The 20,848-nt window shown below is 46.7% G+C and overlaps 1 protein-coding gene across 5 annotated transcripts in view; it reads right to left on the reverse strand.

Annotated features, from left to right (window-relative positions):
• Nucleotides 1-184: 184 nt before the first annotated feature.
• LOC124258391 (yes-associated protein homolog 1-like) overlaps nucleotides 185-20,848 on the reverse strand; it is a 44,873-nt gene continuing 24,209 nt past the window's right edge. For 2 of the 5 annotated variants that reach the window (XM_046692490.1, XM_046692491.1), the window contains exons 4-8: nucleotides 20,006-20,109; nucleotides 18,295-18,452; nucleotides 17,372-17,659; nucleotides 16,769-16,772; nucleotides 16,370-16,477 (exon numbers count right to left, since the gene is read on the reverse strand). In XM_046692490.1, coding sequence (XP_046548446.1) covers nucleotides 18,371-18,452; nucleotides 20,006-20,109 — 186 coding nt within the window. In that variant the 3' untranslated portion in view covers nucleotides 16,370-16,477; nucleotides 16,769-16,772; nucleotides 17,372-17,659; nucleotides 18,295-18,370. Of the gene's footprint in view, nucleotides 2,159-3,194; nucleotides 3,348-7,433; nucleotides 7,548-13,055; nucleotides 13,175-13,205; nucleotides 13,272-14,198; nucleotides 14,352-15,123; nucleotides 15,160-16,368; nucleotides 16,478-16,768; nucleotides 16,773-17,371; nucleotides 17,660-18,294; nucleotides 18,453-20,005; nucleotides 20,110-20,848 lie in introns of those variants that run through there. The other 3 variants (XM_046692488.1, XM_046692489.1, XR_006893585.1) reach the window with 3 other exon arrangements.

Consider the following 20,848-nt stretch of genomic DNA (forward strand, 5'->3'; position numbering starts at 1 on the left):
CCTCGAGCATGCATTGTGCATGGAGCAATGCGCATGATAAATGGACTACTATTATTATTATTTATCATACCGGTACCATATAAATTGTCCTGGTCACAATAAGGCTATCATATTGCTGATGCGACATTAAATTTCACCACACCCACCTTACTCAGCACATGGCTAGTCACAACTTAACACAGCAAACGAAGAATTATTTATTTATAATTTAATTACTGGAAAACAAAATACTATTGTAGAAAAAAATGACGATTAAATGCAACAAGGATAAATGTAGAGGGTTATCGCCTACCATGCCTTCTACACAACATGTGTTTCCAACACATAAATAATGAACATCATGACAGGAGAGAGTAGTATATATACATATTTGTTAGGAAAATGAGTCAACAATAAATCATTTTATAAGAAAGACAATTTAACATAACACTCTAATGTCATCAACATCAGTCACAAGACACAGTTATCATTGAACATACAAATACTACTGGTTCATCAGGTGTTCCTCAAGTACCTTCAAGAAATCAAACTGAAAACAAAACGTAGGTTTGGCAACCTATTTCATCAACTGTAAACATGTCTTATAATTTTTTTAGATTTAACTTATCCTATTGAGATTCCTGCAGGTCAAACTACAGAGCTGACCAAAACCCCAATCACAGGTTACGGAAAGGACCACTAGATCTTGAGATATAAAGTGTACAGCTATTGCACAACTATTCCCAATGTCGTACACATACAACACAAAACATACTTCAGCTCTCACAAGCTTAAACCTACTTTAACAGGCTCATGATCATCTTAAACTTAAAGTATGCAGGGAAGCTGGATAGAACTACAATCAACTAATCCTGACATGGTCCACTTGGTGATGAAAATTATCACTTATAGTGAGTGAGTGAGTTGGGTTTTACGCCGCTTTTAGCAATATTGCAGCTATGTCACGGCGGGTGTCACCAGAAATGGGCTTCACACATTGTACCCATGTGGGGAATCGAACCCAGGTCTTCTGCATGACGAGCAAACGCTTTAACCACTAGGCTTCCCCACTGCCCCACATCACTTATAATCAACGGGGTAATGATGACATGAATCAGTGAATCAGACTCTCTGATGTATCAAATCACTCTATTGACAAGGGAAGGTTGCACTTGAATACTACAATATGACCGTAGCAAACCAGTGGTTGATGTCATGACCACTCCCAGTGCTAATGTGGGGTGACCATCTATCAGCTACGTCACACGATGTACACTCCAGATCCAATTTTTTAACAGTATTTCTACTTGGGTCCATTCAGACTCCTTACAGAGAACAGCCAATCAACACAGCTAATTAGGCCCTATACAGGAACAGAGGCACATTATACCTTGCAACCCCCACATTCACAAAACAGTCATAAATCAAATCTCGCAAAAAATACACATACAAACAGATTTGATCAAAATGCCAAGCATCACCTTCTGGACGACAAGAGTGATTTCCAGTTATTTACAAAGGGTTTTAATAGTATAATCACATACAACATTAAAGTAGAAATGGATAAGACATTCTTGTTATTAATAAAATACACCATGCAAAATGTTATCCTTTAAAAAAGAATCTGTTGACCTTGTTAAAAATGACAACGTATCTGGTTACATGAGCTTCATGTCTAAATAGCTGACATGACGCTTGAGGAGAGAGTATTTACTGACATGCAAAGAGATTGTGTACGAGATATTATTCTGATAAAATTAAATCAGTCCATTTGTTTAAAGTTCGACTAGGCTCCACGACACATCTAGACATTGTAGCCGAAGAAACAAACTGCAACACGGTCTGTGTGTACACAAGCTAATCATTAACTGTTACAAATACATGATAAATTGCCTGACAATCAAAACATATTTTCAGTCAACATCGGCTTGTGGGTATTGTTTTTCCACCTTGTCCTACTTTAACAAGTCAGTAACCGTCTACACGGCCGACACGAGCAGCGAGTGAGCGTTTGTCTCACTGAGGTTCTCTATGCTTGGACCGGCATGAAGCTCACTCTGGGGTCCACATCGGATAGACAGGTCTGGGCCCTGGGCACCCTGGCTCCCGTGAACTCGACCCCGGTCAGGTCCACATCTGTATGCTGGGTTAGGGCCCTGAGCAGGGGGTGTATTCAGATCTGAGATGGAAAATAAACTGAATCAGTGACAGTTACCAAGGGTTATAAGACTCAAATGGAATTCTGTTTGAAGGTAGTGGACGTGTTGTGCATGTAACCTTCAAACTTGATGTAAGTGGGTTGTATGTAGCATGACTAATGTCTATTATAGCTAAAACACATGGCATTATCATGAAACGGCTCTCCTATTATCAGAAATTTGCGGGCTGCTGCAAATGATATTGGACTGCTCAACCTTAACGACGGGCCACTATCAGTTCTGTTGTCAAGTGACGTCATAGTGGGTGTGTCGGTTCATTCGACTTTGGCTTTGGACTGGCAGATATTCTGGGGCCAAAAAGTCAAAGCAATCCGGAATTCCCGCTTTAAATAGCGGTAATATTGGCTTTCTTGCTGGTGCTAACCTTAACAATTGCACTATTAACGTTGTTGTATGACCAAAACCGAACACTGAAAACTGACGTTGTATCTGACATAGTTTGACATGTTGCAGGCCATGGTCTTGTCAAAGGCCAAGGTCGAATCTCGTCACGTTCTGTTGTGACGTCACTTGAATTGTTCGATGACGTAATTGCATTCGGTCAGTCAACCCCCGTCAGAAGTTGGTTTTGAGTAAACTTACAGTCTAATTCCTTCATTGTTTCCTTTTTCTTATCAACACAAATTCCATGTATTTTAGCAATAATAACAGTAATGCTATTTTTGAGGGCATTATCATTTGCAGAAGCTCTCGGGCTTTTTCAACTGCCCTCCTTCGTCGGGCAGTTAATGGAAGACCTCAGGCTTCTGCAAATGATAATGTCTGGCCAAATGATTGATATTATGAGAAATGACCTTCACCCTTGAGATGACACTGCCACCCCCCCTGTTTCCCTAACATCTGGGGTAATGGTCCAGACATACATTCCACAAAATGACCTTTGCCCTTTGAATGTTGCCAGTTAATGGTCAAAGTATTGGGAAAAGGTCATCCTTATGCTATGACAGCATACAAGTCAATGGTCTGGAACCCTTCAAATCCATGGGCCCAACTTACAACAGCAGTGTCTTGTCTGGGCCGTTCCTCAGAGCTGGGTTTGGTCCATTGGCCACTGTTTTGTACACAGATTCATTCCTCCTGGGCTGGGATGTGACCACCCGTCTGGCGGGAGACTTCACGTGGGTCGCAGTGGGCCGAACACGATGCCTGCTGATGATCAACACAAGACAGTTTGTGGTTAATGCATATGGAAAGGTTATTACTGAGTTTAACAGCAGAAGGATCAAGGTGGAGCTAGGTACTTTGCATCTATACACAGGCGAACTGTCACAAATCGACAAGGATGGTAGAGATGTCAAATATCAGAGAATCATTTGAATTGTATTGAAAGTAAGTGGTCATTTTTACGTTTGACATGTATGAGGATATAGGGAACTACAGTAAATATGTCTAAACCAAGTTCATGGAATATCTAACTACCATAAAGCCCATGACACAAGACATCTGTAGGTCTGTTCATATTGACCTATATAAGTTGTAAAGGATGTTTTGGGAGGAGGTTTTTACTGAACATATTTCTAGTAATTGAGGGGCGGTTGGGTAGTCTAGTGGTTAAAGCGTTGACTCGTCACGCCGAAGACGCCAGTTTGAATCCCCACATGGGTACAATGTGTGAAGCCCATTTCTGGTGTCCCCCGCCGTGATGTTGCTGGAATATTGCTAAAAGCGGTGTAAAACCAAACTCAGTCAGTCAGTCTAGTAATTGACCATGAGCATATCCTAATGCTTTTGTAATGGGCATTTCAGCAACATACCACAACTTTGCCGAGCTCATCTGAACCTAATGTTATGAGTCATACAGTTCTCTGAGGTTTGTGTTGTCCATAAGCTCCAGGCAGTGAGTGTTATTTCATAGTATTTCAGTAATTATGGATTTCGCAGCAGGCATTGACCTTGACCTTGAAGCTAATATTCCACCCCCTGTCTGCAGTAAGAGTCAGTAAATATTCCCAAGCTGGAATCACAAATTTCCCAGTCAGTGTTTTCAATAAAAACTAATGTTATGGCTTTGCACAGGCAGTTTGTTTATCCCTGACTAATTTGTGCAAAATAACATCTTGTCCACAACTACATGGCCTGGGTGGTTTGTTGTGAATGAGGAGGACTACACCCCTGAACAGTGTGCAACACAACTGGGGCTTCAGGCTACACAGGGTTAGCAGACAGACAAGGGTGATGAGGAGGGCACACATCCTGGAGTGAGTGAGTGAGTGAGTTCAGTTTTACCGCTTTTAGCAATATTCCAGCAATATCACGCATGGGGACACCAGAAATGGGCTTCACGCGATTGTACCCATCCATGGGGAATCAAACTCCAGGTCTTCGGCTTGACGAGCCAACGCTTTAACCATTGGGCTAACACCGCCCTCACGATCCTGGAATGGCCAAGGGAAGCAACTCTTGACAGTATTTCACCTTGCCTACAGAGAGGATTTGCAACTAGTATTTTTCACCCAAACTTAATAATTGAATCATCTTAAGCATACTAACAGGATCTGCTCATGTTCAGGAATACTTCAATGATATGTTACTTCAGTCATCATCACTATCATCATACACAGAATGTTTTACATAAACTTCTATGTTTGTAAATAATACGGGATTGAAACAAAGACAGAGGATAACATCACACACTCCTCAATATCCAGCAAATCTAGGTGGCAGGTATCTACAACAGTTTTACAATCTCCATCTGAAGACTCTGAAGGCTATCTGACAACACAACAATGCATGTGCACAACACAACACACACCACAACATAACACAAGACACATCAAAACACAGCTACAAGACACAGTTTACAAGGCACTAATGACACATGTATGCTGTGAGCATCAAACCTGTAACTATCACTGATGAAATCCAAACTAGGCAGTGTGTAACACATATATGTGTCTCTTTAGATCGCTTTTCTGATAAATAAAGTGGTTGGGTGAGGTGGATGGGTGGGTGGGTGACTGCGGGTTGGTTGAGCTTAGACATGGATAAGTGGGGCGACAGGGTGGATGGGTGCGGGTGACCGCGACTGCGGATTGGGTGAGCCAGGACATTTGGATAAGCAGGTGGGTGAGGTGGGTGGCTGGCTGAGCCAGACATGGATAAGCGGGTCGGCTGGGTGGATGGCGATCACGTGGTTGGTTGAGTTATGACATGGATAAGTGGGTCGCTGGGTGGATGGGTGGGTGACCGGGCGGTTGGTTGAGCTGGCCACGGGTAAGTGGGTGGGTGACTCACGGTTGGCCGAGCGTGCAGACACGGATAAGTGGGTGGGTGGTTGGCGGACGGGTGGGTGACTGGGTGGTTGGCTGAGCCATGACATAGATAAGTGGATGGGTGGTCTCGATGGCTGGTTGAGCTGTGACATGGATAAGCGGGTGGGTGGGGTGGATGGGTGGGTGACTGGGTGGTTGGTTGAGCATGACATGGATAAGTGGGTGGGTATGATGGGTGACTGGGTGGGTGGATGAGTGATGATGTGGTTGGATGGGGTGACTGTGTGGGTGGTTGAGCTGTGAGATGGATAAAAGGGCGGAGAATGTTGGTGTGGGTGGGTGAGGTGGATGAGTGGGTGCTTGAGTGTTGATATGCGTTCAGGAGGTCCATTGGTCGGTGACTGGGTGGGTGGTTGAGCTGTTACATGGGTAAGTGAGTGGATGAGTGTTGATGTCGCGGGTGATGTGACTGGGTGAGCAGACTGGGTGGTTGTCTGGGTGGGTGGTTGAGCTTTGACACGGATAAGTGGGTAAGTGGGGGTGGATGGGTGGGCGGACTGGGTGGTTGGCTGAGCTTCGGTGACATGGATAAGTGGGGCAAGGGGGGTGGATTGGTGGGTGACTGGGTGGTTAGTTGAGTTGTGACATGGATAAGTGGGTGGATGAGTGCTGATGTGGTTGGATGGGGTGACTGGGGTGGGTGGTTGAGCTGTTACATGGATAAGAGGGCGGAGAATGCTGGTGTGGGTGGTGAGGTGGATGAGTGGGTGCTTGAGTGTTGATATGTGTCTGTGGAGGTCCATTATCGTCGACTGTGTGGGTGGTTGAGCTGTGACACGGGCAAGCAGGTGGATGAGCGTCGATGTGGGTGGGTGATTGGGCTGGTGGGTGACTCAGCAGTTGGTTGAGCCGTTGCCACGGGTAGCGAGTGGATGAGTGTTGATGTGGTGGGTGAGGTGACTGGGTGAGTGAGACTGGGTGGGTGACTTGGGTGGTTGAGCCATGACATGGATAAGCGGCGGGTGGTGGATGGGTGGGTGACCAGGTGGTTGGCTGAGCCATGACATGGATAGTGGGTGGGTGTGGTGGTGATGGGTGGTTATTGAGCTGGCGACATGGATAAGTGGGTGGGTGGGTGGTGGATGGGTGGGTAACTGGGGTGGTTGGCTGAGCTATGACATAGATAAGGGTGGGGGTGGATGGGTGGTAACTGGGTGGTTGGTTGAGCTATGACATGGATAAGTGGGGTGGGTGGTGATGGGTTGGGTGACTGGGTGGTTGGCTGAGTTGTGACATGGATAAGTGGGTGGATGAGTGCTGATGTCGCTGGATGGGGTGGACTGTGGGCGGCTGAGCTGTGAGATGGATAAGAGGGCTGAGAATGGTGGTGTGGGTGCGAGAGTGTTGATATGTGTCTGTGAGGTCCATTATCGCGGATTGGTGGGTGGTTGAGCTGTGACATGGGTAAGGGTGGATAAGCGATGCGCTTCTACAGCCGAAATATAGTTGTGGCATCTATGCCGTTAAAAACGCATGCAGACCTCCCAGACTGGCTGGTCTCTGAACAGGACTGATTACCACGCCATGGAACAGATATGCCTTAGAAAAGTTCTAAATTTTTCGGCACATTTCAATCAAGGATTACAACATTCAGATTTATTCACTGAAGTCTGCACTACTACCATTCCCAGTCTGCAGATTAATCAACGCCAACATCGGAAAATCTTTTGATGCTAAAAATATTTTGGAAACATCCGTGAACCAAGAATCACTAGTGCGTATGCCCACTGTGGTGTATTACAACATTCACCCTGTCTGCGTAGCATAACATTGACACCAGCATGCGTTCCCATCTGTGTAAGCTGTGATGACTGGTCAGCCTAATCTACAAAGACACCACACCGATTACCAACATGCAGCGATTCTAGCTGTGTAAGCTGTGATGCGATTGGTCAGCCTAATCTACAAGCTGCTTTCACCACTGACGACAATCAACATAGAAGCGCGTCTACCACCAGTAAGCTGTGATTTGATTGGTGAGCAATCAGGGACACTGTCCCTTGGCATCACGCGAGACAACAAGAGGTTGCGAGGTGATCGAGCATGTCATTGGTGCGTGGTTAAAGCCGTCACCATCCTAGAGGTCAGGGTCAAGAAGGTCAGAGGTCAGGTAGGTCAGAGGTCATGAAGGTCAGAGGATAGAGTTCAGAATGTGAAGTTACTATGACATTAAACATCATCACAACAATAATGTGTGGATATTTCTTCTGCCACCGCCGCCCCATAGCTGGGAATATTGCCGAAAAGCGCGAAAACTTAACTCACGCCACTCTTCACACCTGTCAGCAATGTTCCAGCTATAGATATTTGAGTTTGGCAAACCAGAGGTTAACAGTATGAGCAAAGCTGTATGATGACACAGCACAGCATTCGGCCATGATTGGCCTTGACATTGATTGGCCTTGACATTGTCCTTGACATTGATTGGCCTTGACATTGTCCTTGACATTGGCCTTACATGCTGGAGAACAACACTATGGTTGACACAAGACAGGAATGTAGAAGGGCAAACATGTCTACAGTGAGGCAGAGGACGGAGCCCAGAAACGTCATGGGAGCATCATCAAGAAAACTACACAAACCACTAGTCACTTTTCAATTTAGAAGAGGTAGTAAGTTAAAAGATAACAGTGGTTACGGCAGCAATGAATGAATTCATTTATTGAACAGAATATCAGCCATATATAATCTAAACCTTGATGGTTTCAGATTCTGATATGATTGTAATTTTGAATTTTCTTTGTGAATGTATGTTTCTTGATACCTGAATTTGTTGAAGGGATAAGATGCAGCTTTCTGTCTGTATGTTATACACAAAACATTTTTTCCAAAATACTCAACCATAAAGAGGTAACTGCATTATAGAGGGGTGTCTGCATTATAGAGGGGTGCACACTATACTCAGTTAGCACTGATCTATGGTAGCCTACAACAGACAGCACTGATCTATGGTAGCCTTCAACAGACAGCACTGATCTATGGTAGCCTACAACAGAGAGCACTGATCTATGGTAGCCTACAACATTGGACAGCACTCGATCTATGGTAGCTCTCTCTAATGTAGACAGCACTGATCTATGGCAGGTAGCCTACAACAGAGCAGCACGGATCTATGATAGCCTTCAACAGACAGCACTGATCTATGGTAGCCTACAACAGAGAGCACTGATCTATGGTAGCCTTACAACAGACAGCACTGATCTATGGTAGCCTTCAACAGACAGCACTGATCTATGGTAGCCTACAACAGACAGCACTGATCTATGGTAGCCTACAACAGACAGCACTGTCTTCTATGGTAGCTCTTCAACAGACAGCACTGATCTTTGGTAGCCTTCAACATACAGCACTGATCTATGGTAGCTCTTCAACAGACAGCACTGATCTATGGTAGCCGATAACAGACAGCACTGATCTATGGTAGCCTTTACAACAGACAGCACTGACCTACATGGTAGCCTACAACAGACAGCACTGATCTATGGTAGCCTTACAACAGACAGCACTGATCTATGGTAGCCTGACAACAGACAGCACTCGACTCCATGGTAGCCTTGCCAACAGACAACACTCTGATCTATGGTAGCTCACAACAGACAGCACCGATCTCATGGTAAGCCCACCAACAGACAGCACTGATCTTGGTAGCCTTCAACAGACAGCATTGATCTATGGTAGCCTTCAACAGACAGCACTGACCTATGGTAGCCTACAACAGACAACACTGATCTTTGGTAGCCTACAACAGACAGCATTGATCTATGGTAGCCTTCAACAGACAGCACTGATCTATGGTAGCCTACAAAATACAGTACTGATTCTATGGTAGCCTCTCAACAGACAGCACTGATCTATGGTAGCCTACAACATACACCCCTTGATCATGATGTGATCCCACCCCTGGGTGATGACATGATCCCACCCCTGGGTCATGATGTGATCCCAACCCTGGGTTGTGATGTGATCCCACCACTAACACAATGTAGAGAGACAACGCCCCACAAGATTCCCACCCTGGTGATGACGATCCCATCCCCCTGGGTCAGTGATGTGATCCCACCACTAACACAATGTAGAGAGAGACAAGGTCCCATAAGAATCCACCCCTGGGTGATGACGATATCCCATCCCTTGGGTCAGGATCAGATTCCACCCCAGGTCATGACGCTGATCCCACCCCAGGGTCATGACGCTTGATCCCATTCCAGGGTCATGACGCGATCCCACCCCAGGCTTCATGACGGATCCCACCCTCTGGTCATGACGCGATCCCACCCCTGGGTCATGACGGATACCACCCCTAGGGACATGACGGATACCACCCAGGGACATGACGCGATCCCACCCCAGGGTCATGACGCGATCCCACCCCAGGGTCATGACGGATCCCACTACCCCAGGGTACATGACGCTATCCCACCCCAGGTCATGATGTGATCCTACCCTTCAGGGACATGACATGATCCCACCCCAGGGTCATGACGTGATCCCACCTCTGGGTCATGACGCGGATCCCACTCAGGGACATGACGCGATCCCACCCCAGGACATGACGGATCCAACCCCCAGGGTCATGACGTTTGATCCCACCCCTGGTCATGACGTGATCATCCCACCCTGGTCATGACGCGGATCCCACCTACAGGGTCATCAAGGATTTGATCCCATCCTAGGGTCATGACGTGATCCCAACTCCCCAGTTTCATGATCGATCCCACCCTGGGTCATGACGATCCCACCCCAGGGTCATGACGGATAGCACCCCAGGACATGACGGATCCCACTCCTGTGGGTCATGACGGATCCCCCACCCCAGGGTCATGACTTGATCCCACCCCAGGGTCATATGATGATCCTAACCCTGGGCTGTGATGTGATCCCACCACTAACACAATGTAGAGAGACAACGTCCGGCCACAAGATTCCACCCCTGGTGATGACGTGATCCCATCCCTCGGGTCATGATGTGATCCCACCACTAACACAATGTAGAGACAAGGTCCCGACAAGAATCCACCCTGGGTGATGACGATATCCCATCCTTGGGTCGCTGACCAGATTCCACCCCTAGGTCATGACGACGGATCCCACCCCAGGGTCATGACGTGATCCATCCCCCAGGGTCATGACGTGATCCCACCCCAGGGTCATGATCCCACCCCTGGGTCATGACGGATCCCACCCCTGGGTCATGACGTGTGATCCCACTCCTGGGACATGACGTGATCCCACCCTTAGGTCATGGACGGATCCCACCCCAGGGTCATGACGCGGGATCCCATCCCAGGGTCATGACGTGATCCCACCCCAGGGTCATGACCTGATCCCACCCCAGGGTCATGACGTGATCCCACCCTCAGGGACATGACGTGATCCCACTCCAGGGTCATGACGCGGATCCCCACCCCAGGGTCAATGACGCAGGATCCCACCCCTGGGTCATGACGCGGATCCCACCCCAGGGTCATGACGTGATCCCACCCCAGGGATCATGACGTGATCCCACCCCCAGGGTCATGACGATCCCACCCTATGGGTCATGACGATCCCACCTCAGGGTCATGACGACAGGATCCCACCCCAGGGTCATGACGCGATCCCACCCCAGGGTCATGATGGATCCCACCCCAGGGTCATGACGTGATCCCACCCCAGGGCCAAGTGATCGGGTCATGGCGTGATCCCACCCCCAGGGTCATGATGTGATCCCACCTCAGGGTCATGACGTGATCCCATCCCAGGGTCATGACGTGATCCCACCCCAGGGTCATGACGGATCCCACCTCAGGGTCATGACGTTGATCCCACCCCAGGGTCATGACGTGATCCCACCTCTAGGGTCATGATGCGTGATCCCACCCCAGGGTCATGACGTGATCCCACCCCAGGGTCATGACTTGATGTGATTGACCCCAGGGTCATGACGTGATCCCACCCAGGGTCATGACGCGATCCCACCTCAGGGTCATGACGCGATCCTGCACCCCAGGGTCATGACGTCATCCCACCTCAGGGTCATGACGTGATCCCACCCCAGGGTCATGACGTGATCCCACCCCAGGGTCATGACGTGATCCCACCTCAGGGTCATGACGTGATCCCACCCCTGGGTCATGACGTGATCCCACCCCAGGGTCATGACGTGATCCCACCTCAGGGTCATGACGTGATCCCACCCCAGGGTCATGACGTGATCCCACCCAGGGTCATGACGTGATCCCACCCCAGGGTCATGACGTGATCCCACCCTCCAGGGTCATGACGTGATGATCCCAGGGTCATGATCGTGATCCCACCCCAGGGTCATGACGTGATCCCACCCCAGGGTCATGACGTGATCCCACCCCAGGGTCATGGACGTGATCCCACCCCAGGGTCATGACTTGATCCCACCCCAGGGTCATGGTGATGGATCCCACCCTGGGTCATGGGTCATGACGTGATCCCACCTCAGGGTCATGACGGATCCCACCCCAGGGGTCATGACGTGATCCCACCCTGGGTCATGACGTGATCCCACCCAGGGTCATGACGTGATCCCATCCCAGGGTCATGACGTGATCCCATCCCAGGGTCATGACGCGATCCCATCCCCTGGGTCATGAGGATCCCACCACAGGGTCATGACGTGATCCCACCACTGGGTCATGACGTGATCCCACCACTGGGTCATGACGTGATCCCACCCCAGGGTCATGATGTGATCCCATCCCAGGGTCATGACGTGATCCCACCCCAGGGTCATGACATTATCCCACCTCAGGGTCATGACGCGGATCCCACCCAGGGTCATGACGTGATCCCACCTCTGGGTCATGACGTGATCCCATCCCAGGGTCATGACGTGATCCCATCCCAGGGTCAGTGACATTATCCCACCCCAGGGTCATGAAGGACGGATGCCACCCCAGGGTCATGACGTGATCCCACTCCCTGGGTCATGACGTGATCCCACCCCCAGGGTCATGAAGTGATCCCACCCTAGGTCATGACGGATCCCACCACTAAGTTGGCTACTAACACAATGTGGAGAGACGAGGGCCGACCTTGGATGCAGCAGAGACGACAGGGAGGACTATGTTGCTACCACTAGTGCTACCACACAGAAACCATATCTCAACAAAATCCACTCAAAGTAGGGACAAAACAAGGCAAAGGGGAATCTACTGACTAAACACAAGCAATGTAGGGAGAAAGGATTCCACACTTATCTCACCACTGTTATGCACCCTTATTAAGTAGGAGATGCTAAATCCAGACATTTTCCCAAGCAATGTTTTTGTGGACCAGAAGGAATGTAAATTACCTCTGAACTCATATATATTTATGTATGGAGGCCTGTGCATGATAGCATCCTTACCAGGGACTGATGTAAAGGACAATGTCCCTTAAGCTGCCGCTGTGTGTGTGTGTGCACTCAACCAGGTGGCCACCCTCACCACCCACAGCCACAGATACTGGAGACTTAGCCCAAACCACAATCACCACCAACAGTGTTGTTGTCTCAAGTACTTATCCAAGAGATTCTCATACAACTGTAACTCAGACAGCAGTGGTACCAGTGTTGTGATCAAGCTACACTTACTTTGTGACTTGCTTAGCCTTCTGTTGATGTGCTGTAGGCGTGGCACCACGCCTGTCCTGGAGATGACCCTCTCGGTCACTGGTGGGGTGGTCTCACGGCTGGAGGATGCATGGCTTGACCTACAAGTGACAGTTTACACTATAAACTGATAGAAATGAGTGGATGACCCTCGTGTACTTATGGGGTGGTCTCACGGTTGAGGATGCATGGCTTGACCTACAAGTAACAGTCTTACACTATAAAATGATAGAAATGAGTGGATGACCCTACATTATGCGTGGGGGTGGTCTCACGGCTGGAGGATGCATGGTTTGACCCTACAAAGAGACAGTTTACACTACAAACTGATGAAATGAGTGGATGACCCTCGTGTACTATGGGGGACGAAAACAACATGAAACAACATGAAACACAACCAAAACATTCAACTCATAAAACATTCAACACAACACAACAATGAATACCCATCTGGGACCAATGAATAATGGGCCAATCAATATAGTGCACTGGGACCAACTGAATAGCACTGGGACCAACTGAATAGTGCACTGGGACCAATGAATAGTGATCTGTCACCTATGAATAGGAGTTAACACATTAAATTAATGATAGTTGCATTTTAAGCTGGGACAGGTATTAAATGCCAGTAAACTAACATTCAGTTTTAAAAGCTTTTTCTTTGCACTAGCATAATGCCCAGACACTTTAACAATGAAAATATGAATCCTACAATAAAATCAAATTGAAAATACAGTAAAACTATGTTCATAAAGGAAATGTTAATACTGTCATGTCCACTTGCTGTATATTCTAATTGATTTGGCGTATAACAAACTTTGGCTATAACTCACAAAACTTCATGGTCCCTCTTAACTTTCGTTATAGCAGTAGTTTACTGTGATTATTTCTAACTTGTCCATGTTCTTGTAGTGTTTACAAAACTAGGCTTACATCTATACAGACATGCATGAGATATATTAACATATTAATGACTACAGAAAATAAGTCTTGACAGGATAATCATGACTTTACCACAGATTTTGATGGTAATTTTAGCTCACGAGAAAGTTTTGTACTTTTACTGAAGAATATACATATATATGGCATTAATCTATCCATGAATGCCCCGATAGTCAGTCTTACCCTTGAGTCTGGGTCCTTCCTTCTTAGCTAGTTCTTGGACGTTCAGAAGAAATGCCACGGGTCAAGGCTGGTCTCAGTTGCCAAGGCTTATGGGGAGCATTATTAGAAGCTGGCTGACTTCCTTTGTGAGCTGGCACTCGGCACTGGCGGAAGCTGGAACACAGCGGATAACATGGAGTGAGTGAGCTGAGAGTTTAGTTTCACGCTGCACTCAGCAATATTCCAGCTACATGGCAGCAGTCTGTTAATAATCAACTCTGGACCAGACAATCCAGTGATCAACAGCATGAGCATCGATCTCACGTAATGGGAACCAGGAGTGACATGTGTCAACCAAGTCTCGCGAGCCTGACCACCCGATCCAATTAGTCAGCCTCTTATGACAAGCATGGGTTACTGAAGATCAATTCTAACCCAGATCTTCATGGGTTGACAACATGGAATAAAGAATAAGAGTTATGCAGATCACCTGAAAACATCGTGACATTCAGAAGGACATAAAACACACAGTGAGATTTCTTAACTGTCTTAGTAGACTTCACGATTGGTCCATCACAGGCCCGAACATAGAGTGACATTTTTACAGTCTCAGTAAACTACACAGGTCCATCACAGGTCTAGAATATAGAGTGAGATTTCTTACTGTCTCAGTAAACTACCGGAGGTCCATAACATTTCCAGAACATAGAGTGACATTTCATGTGTCTCAGTAAACTATCTCCAGTAAACTCACGAGGGAGGTCCATCACAGGCCGGAAAATCGAACATAGAGTGACGGCTTTGTTTACTGTCTCAGTAAACTCACAGGATGGTGTGTTTGAGTCCATCACAGGCCCGGAACATAGAGTGAAATTTCTTACTGTCTCAGTAAACTACGGAGGTCCATCACAGGCCCGATATCATTTGGATATCTTTGGATACTCACCTCGTTGACCAGAGGATTGGCTTTTTAGAGCTGAAAAATAACAAAAATGCATGTAACATCATAGGATATCCAGGGTGACACTCACACTGACTCACAAATACATGTAACATCATCATAGGATATCCAGGTGACTCACACTGACTCACAAATACATGTAATACCATAGGATATCCAGGTGACTCACACTGACTCACAAATACATGTAACATCATAGGATATCCAGGTGACACTCACACTGACTCACAAATACATGTAATACCATATCAGGTGGATATACAGGTGACACTCACACTGACTCACAAATACATGTCATATAATAGGATATACAGGTGACTCACACTGACTCACAAATACATGTAACACCATAGGATATCCAGGTGACTCACTCACGAAATACATGACTCACATAGGATATCAGACTAACATCATCCCATAGGATAACCAGGTGCACTCGACCCAACACTCATAGGATATCCATCATAGGATCATCCAGGTGACATGCCATCACTGACTCACAAATACATGTCACATCATCAGGTGACTCCACACTCCTGAAATACATGTAATGCACCATAGGATATCGAATTTGACACTCACACTGCAGGTGACACTGAGTCAGTGAGTGAATGACTCACAAATAGAGCATTAGTTTTGACTCCACAAAATCAATATTCAGGTAGCAACATCACAGCTGGGGACATCCAGGAAATGAGGCTTACATGTAACACATTGTACCCATGTGATCAATCACTGACTCCACCATTAGCAATATCGCTAGGATAACCCAGGTGACTCCACGCGCAAAATACATGCCCGGATATCCAGGACATCACACTGACTCCTACAAAATGCTTTAGCCACTGGCTACCCAACCACCCCTTCACAGGACTGACACGGACTCCACAAGATAGCCAGTACACAAAGTGACACTCACTGTGAGACCAGGATTCCAGGTGGCCGTTTCACACCACATCTGGTGTGAAGGATATCAGTGAGCCTGTGATCACACCGCCTGATTGAGGGAGTGAGTCTAGGATCACTCCACCACTCACAAATACATGATTGAGGGAGCATGTAACATCATAGGATAACCAGGTGATCACACCACCTGATGTTTTGCTGTTTTTCAACTTGATTCTAATTTCTGTCGGATGTAATGACATGGTGTTATGTACAGTGATGGTAACATCATTCAGTATTCCCTGCTTCTACATGCTCCTGCCACAGCTGTTACCCACCCTGTCACGTCCCACCCAGAACTCTCTTGGCTCTCCTCACTGTAGCCTGTAGCTTCCAGCCATTGTAACAATGTCTGCACTCACACTGGGATACTGTGATTTGAGCTTGGATTTCACTGAACATGAAACAAAACAGATACTCATTACTTGGTAAACTGAGGGGAAACATGGCGGGTGTGCGTTTTCTGTTGTCATGGATACCGCGACTTTAGCTTGGTCTTCACTGAACATGAAACAAAATGGGAACTGGCATTACCAACAGCGCTAGCTTATAGACGAACAGTGATGCATGCAATTGAGACAATTCTATTGTAACAGTTGTTTGTAATTGAATCTGTTGTTTTCAAGAGAACTAACTGTTACCAGGCAACAGCTGTTGTTCGGCACAAGAACTTCTGAAGAATTACCCCTCTCACACTTATGAGTGACCATTCAATATTGATGTCAAGTCTTTAATTTTGTATATGCTGGTAAGTACATTGACCATGTTCACTGGCTACTAAAATCAGTAATACCCCAATGCTGGCAATAATAGACTGAAACATGCCAAATCACCACCTGAATTGATTGCTAGGCCCTCACTGTGAAAATATATCTTGCAAAAATAATATGGGTAAAATGATAAAGTTGTATGCACAAAGAGGTTTCAAAGGTGTAAGTAAGCCATTAGTTGTTTAGGCTTCTAAAGTTTTGGTGCCAGTAAGTCATGTATTCATACCAGTAAATGTGCTTTCTGCATGGGAAAAATGTACTCAAACAACCAGTTCCCAAAGTAAACAGAAGCCACAGTATCATATTGTACTTTTCTTTAATTTCACCATTAAAAAGAGTAACATGTATGGAATATGTTTTCTGTGTGGGTTTTTCTCGCATAAAAATTGAAAGATAAAAAATGTTGGGTAGTCAAATAAGAATTCACAGTCAGCAAGTTGTTGAGGGGTTGTCAAATATTTACACAGAGAGGCAGTGTAAGGGAGTAAGAGAACAGCAGCGTATTCTCCGCGCATTACCTCCTTCTACTCGCCTCAGACAACTGGGCGGTTGTGCTGTTGGTTGTGGAGAAGTAGCTGAAGAGTGAGTGATTCCAGCTCTGGCGCCCGGTGTCCGCCCGGGCGTGTTGTGATGGGGACTGAGGTGGGAGGAACTGGAGTGGGTGGAACTAGAGTGGGAGGTTGTCTCATGATGCCCGAGGGAGTGGCTTGGGGACACTGTCCGAGCTTGTGCTGTGTGAGCCATGAGCTGGCTGAAAGCCCAGATCGATGAGCTGCTCCTTGGCTTCCTCCTCATTGTTGCTGCACCTGCAAAGGTCAAATTGTATCTATGCTAACTGGGATGTAGCTAAGAGACTCTGTGCTAGAAAACTATGGCAACTGGAATGCATCTATGGCAACCCATTTCTCTTCCCACAGGAGGTTACTTTGTCATATCTTCCTACAACCTCAGTTCTAATACGGCCCTTTCATGGTGCGAGTGTTCAGGATTCGTGATTGGTTGCAATCAGATTTAGATGTGCAATCAGCGCACGTTGTTTCAAAAGTGATCATTCGCAAGTAAGGCCTCGGTTATTTCCGTATGCTTTGCAAACGTTTCTTATAGACAGAACTCATTCATGTAAATGGCGGATCAATGGCATCTCCATCCCCTCGTTGACAACGGACAAGCTAGCCATTAAATGTCTTGTGTGTCACATCAACACAAGTTCCTGGCAGAGGAGGGATATTTGTGACCCAACATTTGCTTGTATTAGTCAAGTTGATGTAACACGTGTTCTGATTGGACAAAAGAAGGGAGATAATTCGTGTTGCGATTTTTGCCGCTAGGGGGATTTTACGAGAACCGGGAAATATGACCGTGTTAGAACAGAGGTTTGGTAGGAAGAAATGACAAGTAACCTCTGTGGGAAGAGAATGTTGGCAACCGGGATGTAACTCACATGGCCAGTATGTCCTGGATGACCCCAGTTGTGGCAACTGGAAACATGTCCTTGAGCCGTGAAGCTGATGTGTTGGTCAGCTGAGGAACAGCTTGCTCCTTGGTGTAGCCCTTGCCCAGCAGCTCCTACACTGTGTGTGGCCATAGTGGTTGTGGTTCCTGTTGTCAACAAAGCGTTATTTCAGAAGCTAAATACATGCATCCAGACAGGGGGAAAAGGGAAAGGAGAAAAGGAGTGGAGAATGGGAGGGAATGAAAAGAGGAGGGTACAGCAGGGGAAGGGAGGAGAAGGGTAAATATAAGAGGAGCTGTTAGAACGGGGAGGGAAGTTAGGGAAAGGGAAGGGGAGGGAATTAAAGAGGAGGGTAGAACGTGGGAGGGAGGGAAGTGAGACGGAGGGTAAATAGAAATGGAGGGTACAACGGGGAGAGGGAAGTGAGAAGGGTAAATAGAAATGGAGGGTAGAACAGGAGAGGGAAGTGAGAAGGGTAAATTAAAGAGGGTAAATGAGAGAAGGGTAGAATTGAAGGGGGAGGGGCATGAGGAAGGGTAAATAGTAAAAATGGAGGGTAGAAGGGAGAGGGAGGGAGGGTGAGAAGGGTAAATGGAGGAGGTAAATGGAGGGTAGGCAGAGCGAGGGAGAGGGAAGTGAGAAGGGTAAATAGAAATGGAGGGTAGAACGGGAGAGAGGGAAGTGAGAAGGGTAAATTAAAGAGGAGGGTAGAACGGGAGAGGGAAGTGAGAAGGGTAAATGGAAATGGAGGGTAGAACAGGAGAGGGAAGTGAGAAGGGTAAATTAAGAGGAGGGTAGAATGGGGGAGGGTGTAGAGAAGGGTAAATTGAAGAGGGGCAGAACAGGAGAGGGAAGTGAGAATGGTAGATGGAAGAGGAGGGTAGAACGGGAGGGAGTTGAGGACCCTGATGTCATGATGATCACAGAACATGTACACTACACAACCCTGTGCACTTAAAAGAACCCACAAATTCGTTGGTATATGACCAGATGGTGGCCACATGAATATCGCGTACAAACACCTAGTTGCGGGTACAGCAGCGTGCAGTAAACTTGGACAAAGTACTGTGACTATGTGTCCCAGTCCACCCAGCTGTGAATGGGTACATCGATGAGGATGAGAAAGCCGCTTAATAACTTTCGGGCTTCTAGTGACTGCAAGAGTTGTATTCTCCCTCCCTTTTTGTATATAATAGACTAATTATATCCAGAACAAGCAGCAAGTTCCACAGACCTTCAGGATGTTCACAGAACTGGGCACTTTGTGGTGCCTTGGCTACCTGGGTAGCTCTTGTTTTAAGGCAGTGACTAGTTCAACGTACAGCGTGAGGTGATATGGGGTTTAACGTCGTAGCTTTGAGGAGATTTCGCCCATTGACGCATCGGCATGTGTATGTGCATGTGCAGCTGCTTGTACTAGCCCAGACTTCAGCTGGTTTTATAGTGCTAGCCCACTGAGATACAATGCTGCAGTGAAGCATGAATACCCCACTCTCAGACACGTTATACTGACTCGAGGCCGACCAGTCCTTGTTGTACCCATTAACACCGAAAGCCAGGCAGTGACCAACAAGTACCATATTTTAACGTCTTTTGGTATGACGCTGTCGGGATCGAACCCGCGACCTTCCGGCTCTTTGGGCAGACGCTCTAACCACTACACCACGGAGGCGGTCTCAATGTACAGCGTGATACTTACTTGATGAGTGTCTGCTTGATGACCGTTTCAGGACATGTGGGCAGTATAGCCTTGACCTTCTGTGCAATAGCATTGTCCGCTCTTGAAAGTGAAGTATCTTGATTCTAGTACAATGACACAAAAGTGATATGGTTTGGATGCGAAGTGTGATAACAGCACATGCAGTGTAACAGGAAGTTATATTAGCTTTAACACATTTTAGCTGGGGATTTTGTCTGCTTGCATTGTTCAAAGCAATAGAATATAACTGGCTGCCAAATGTCCCTGAACATGTGACAAGTATGAAGTTAGCAAGGAAAGAAGGTGATCTGTGCTTAGCAAGTCCACAAGATATCTCACACTGTATTGGATTGATGGATAAGGTGGATTCAGACTTGTACCACTCTGACACTCACTGGACCTGCAGCTGACAAACCAAGGGTCATAATCACAGCACATCAGTGGATCCTGGCACAGGTAAGGGACACAACTCTATACAGCTATTGATTTGCCTAAGACAACTAGCCAAGTTATGAGGACATATCAAGATTATGACTACCTGTGTTGACATCGCTGCAACAAGTAGAAGGAAATGACGTTTGGGACGATGTTCTCATCAGTACCAATAATGTGCTGCCTCCATGTTACCATGGCAATAGACCAAGCAGAGCGAACATAGTCAGTATTGATTTCACATTGATATCCTTAACACAGACTCATGAAACACAAACTGGTCAAATACACAGAAACAACCATACAAAACATTCTCCTTTATCTCATAATTTCTCCATAATCACAAGTGACGACTGTTTTTATCAAACATAGTGACAACTGTGTTTTACCAAACATAGTGACAACTGGGTT

Source organism: Haliotis rubra, unplaced genomic scaffold, assembly GCF_003918875.1.
Source record: "Haliotis rubra isolate DU_JTF1 unplaced genomic scaffold, ASM391887v1 Scf690, whole genome shotgun sequence".
Taxonomy (NCBI): domain Eukaryota; kingdom Metazoa; phylum Mollusca; class Gastropoda; order Lepetellida; family Haliotidae; genus Haliotis; species Haliotis rubra.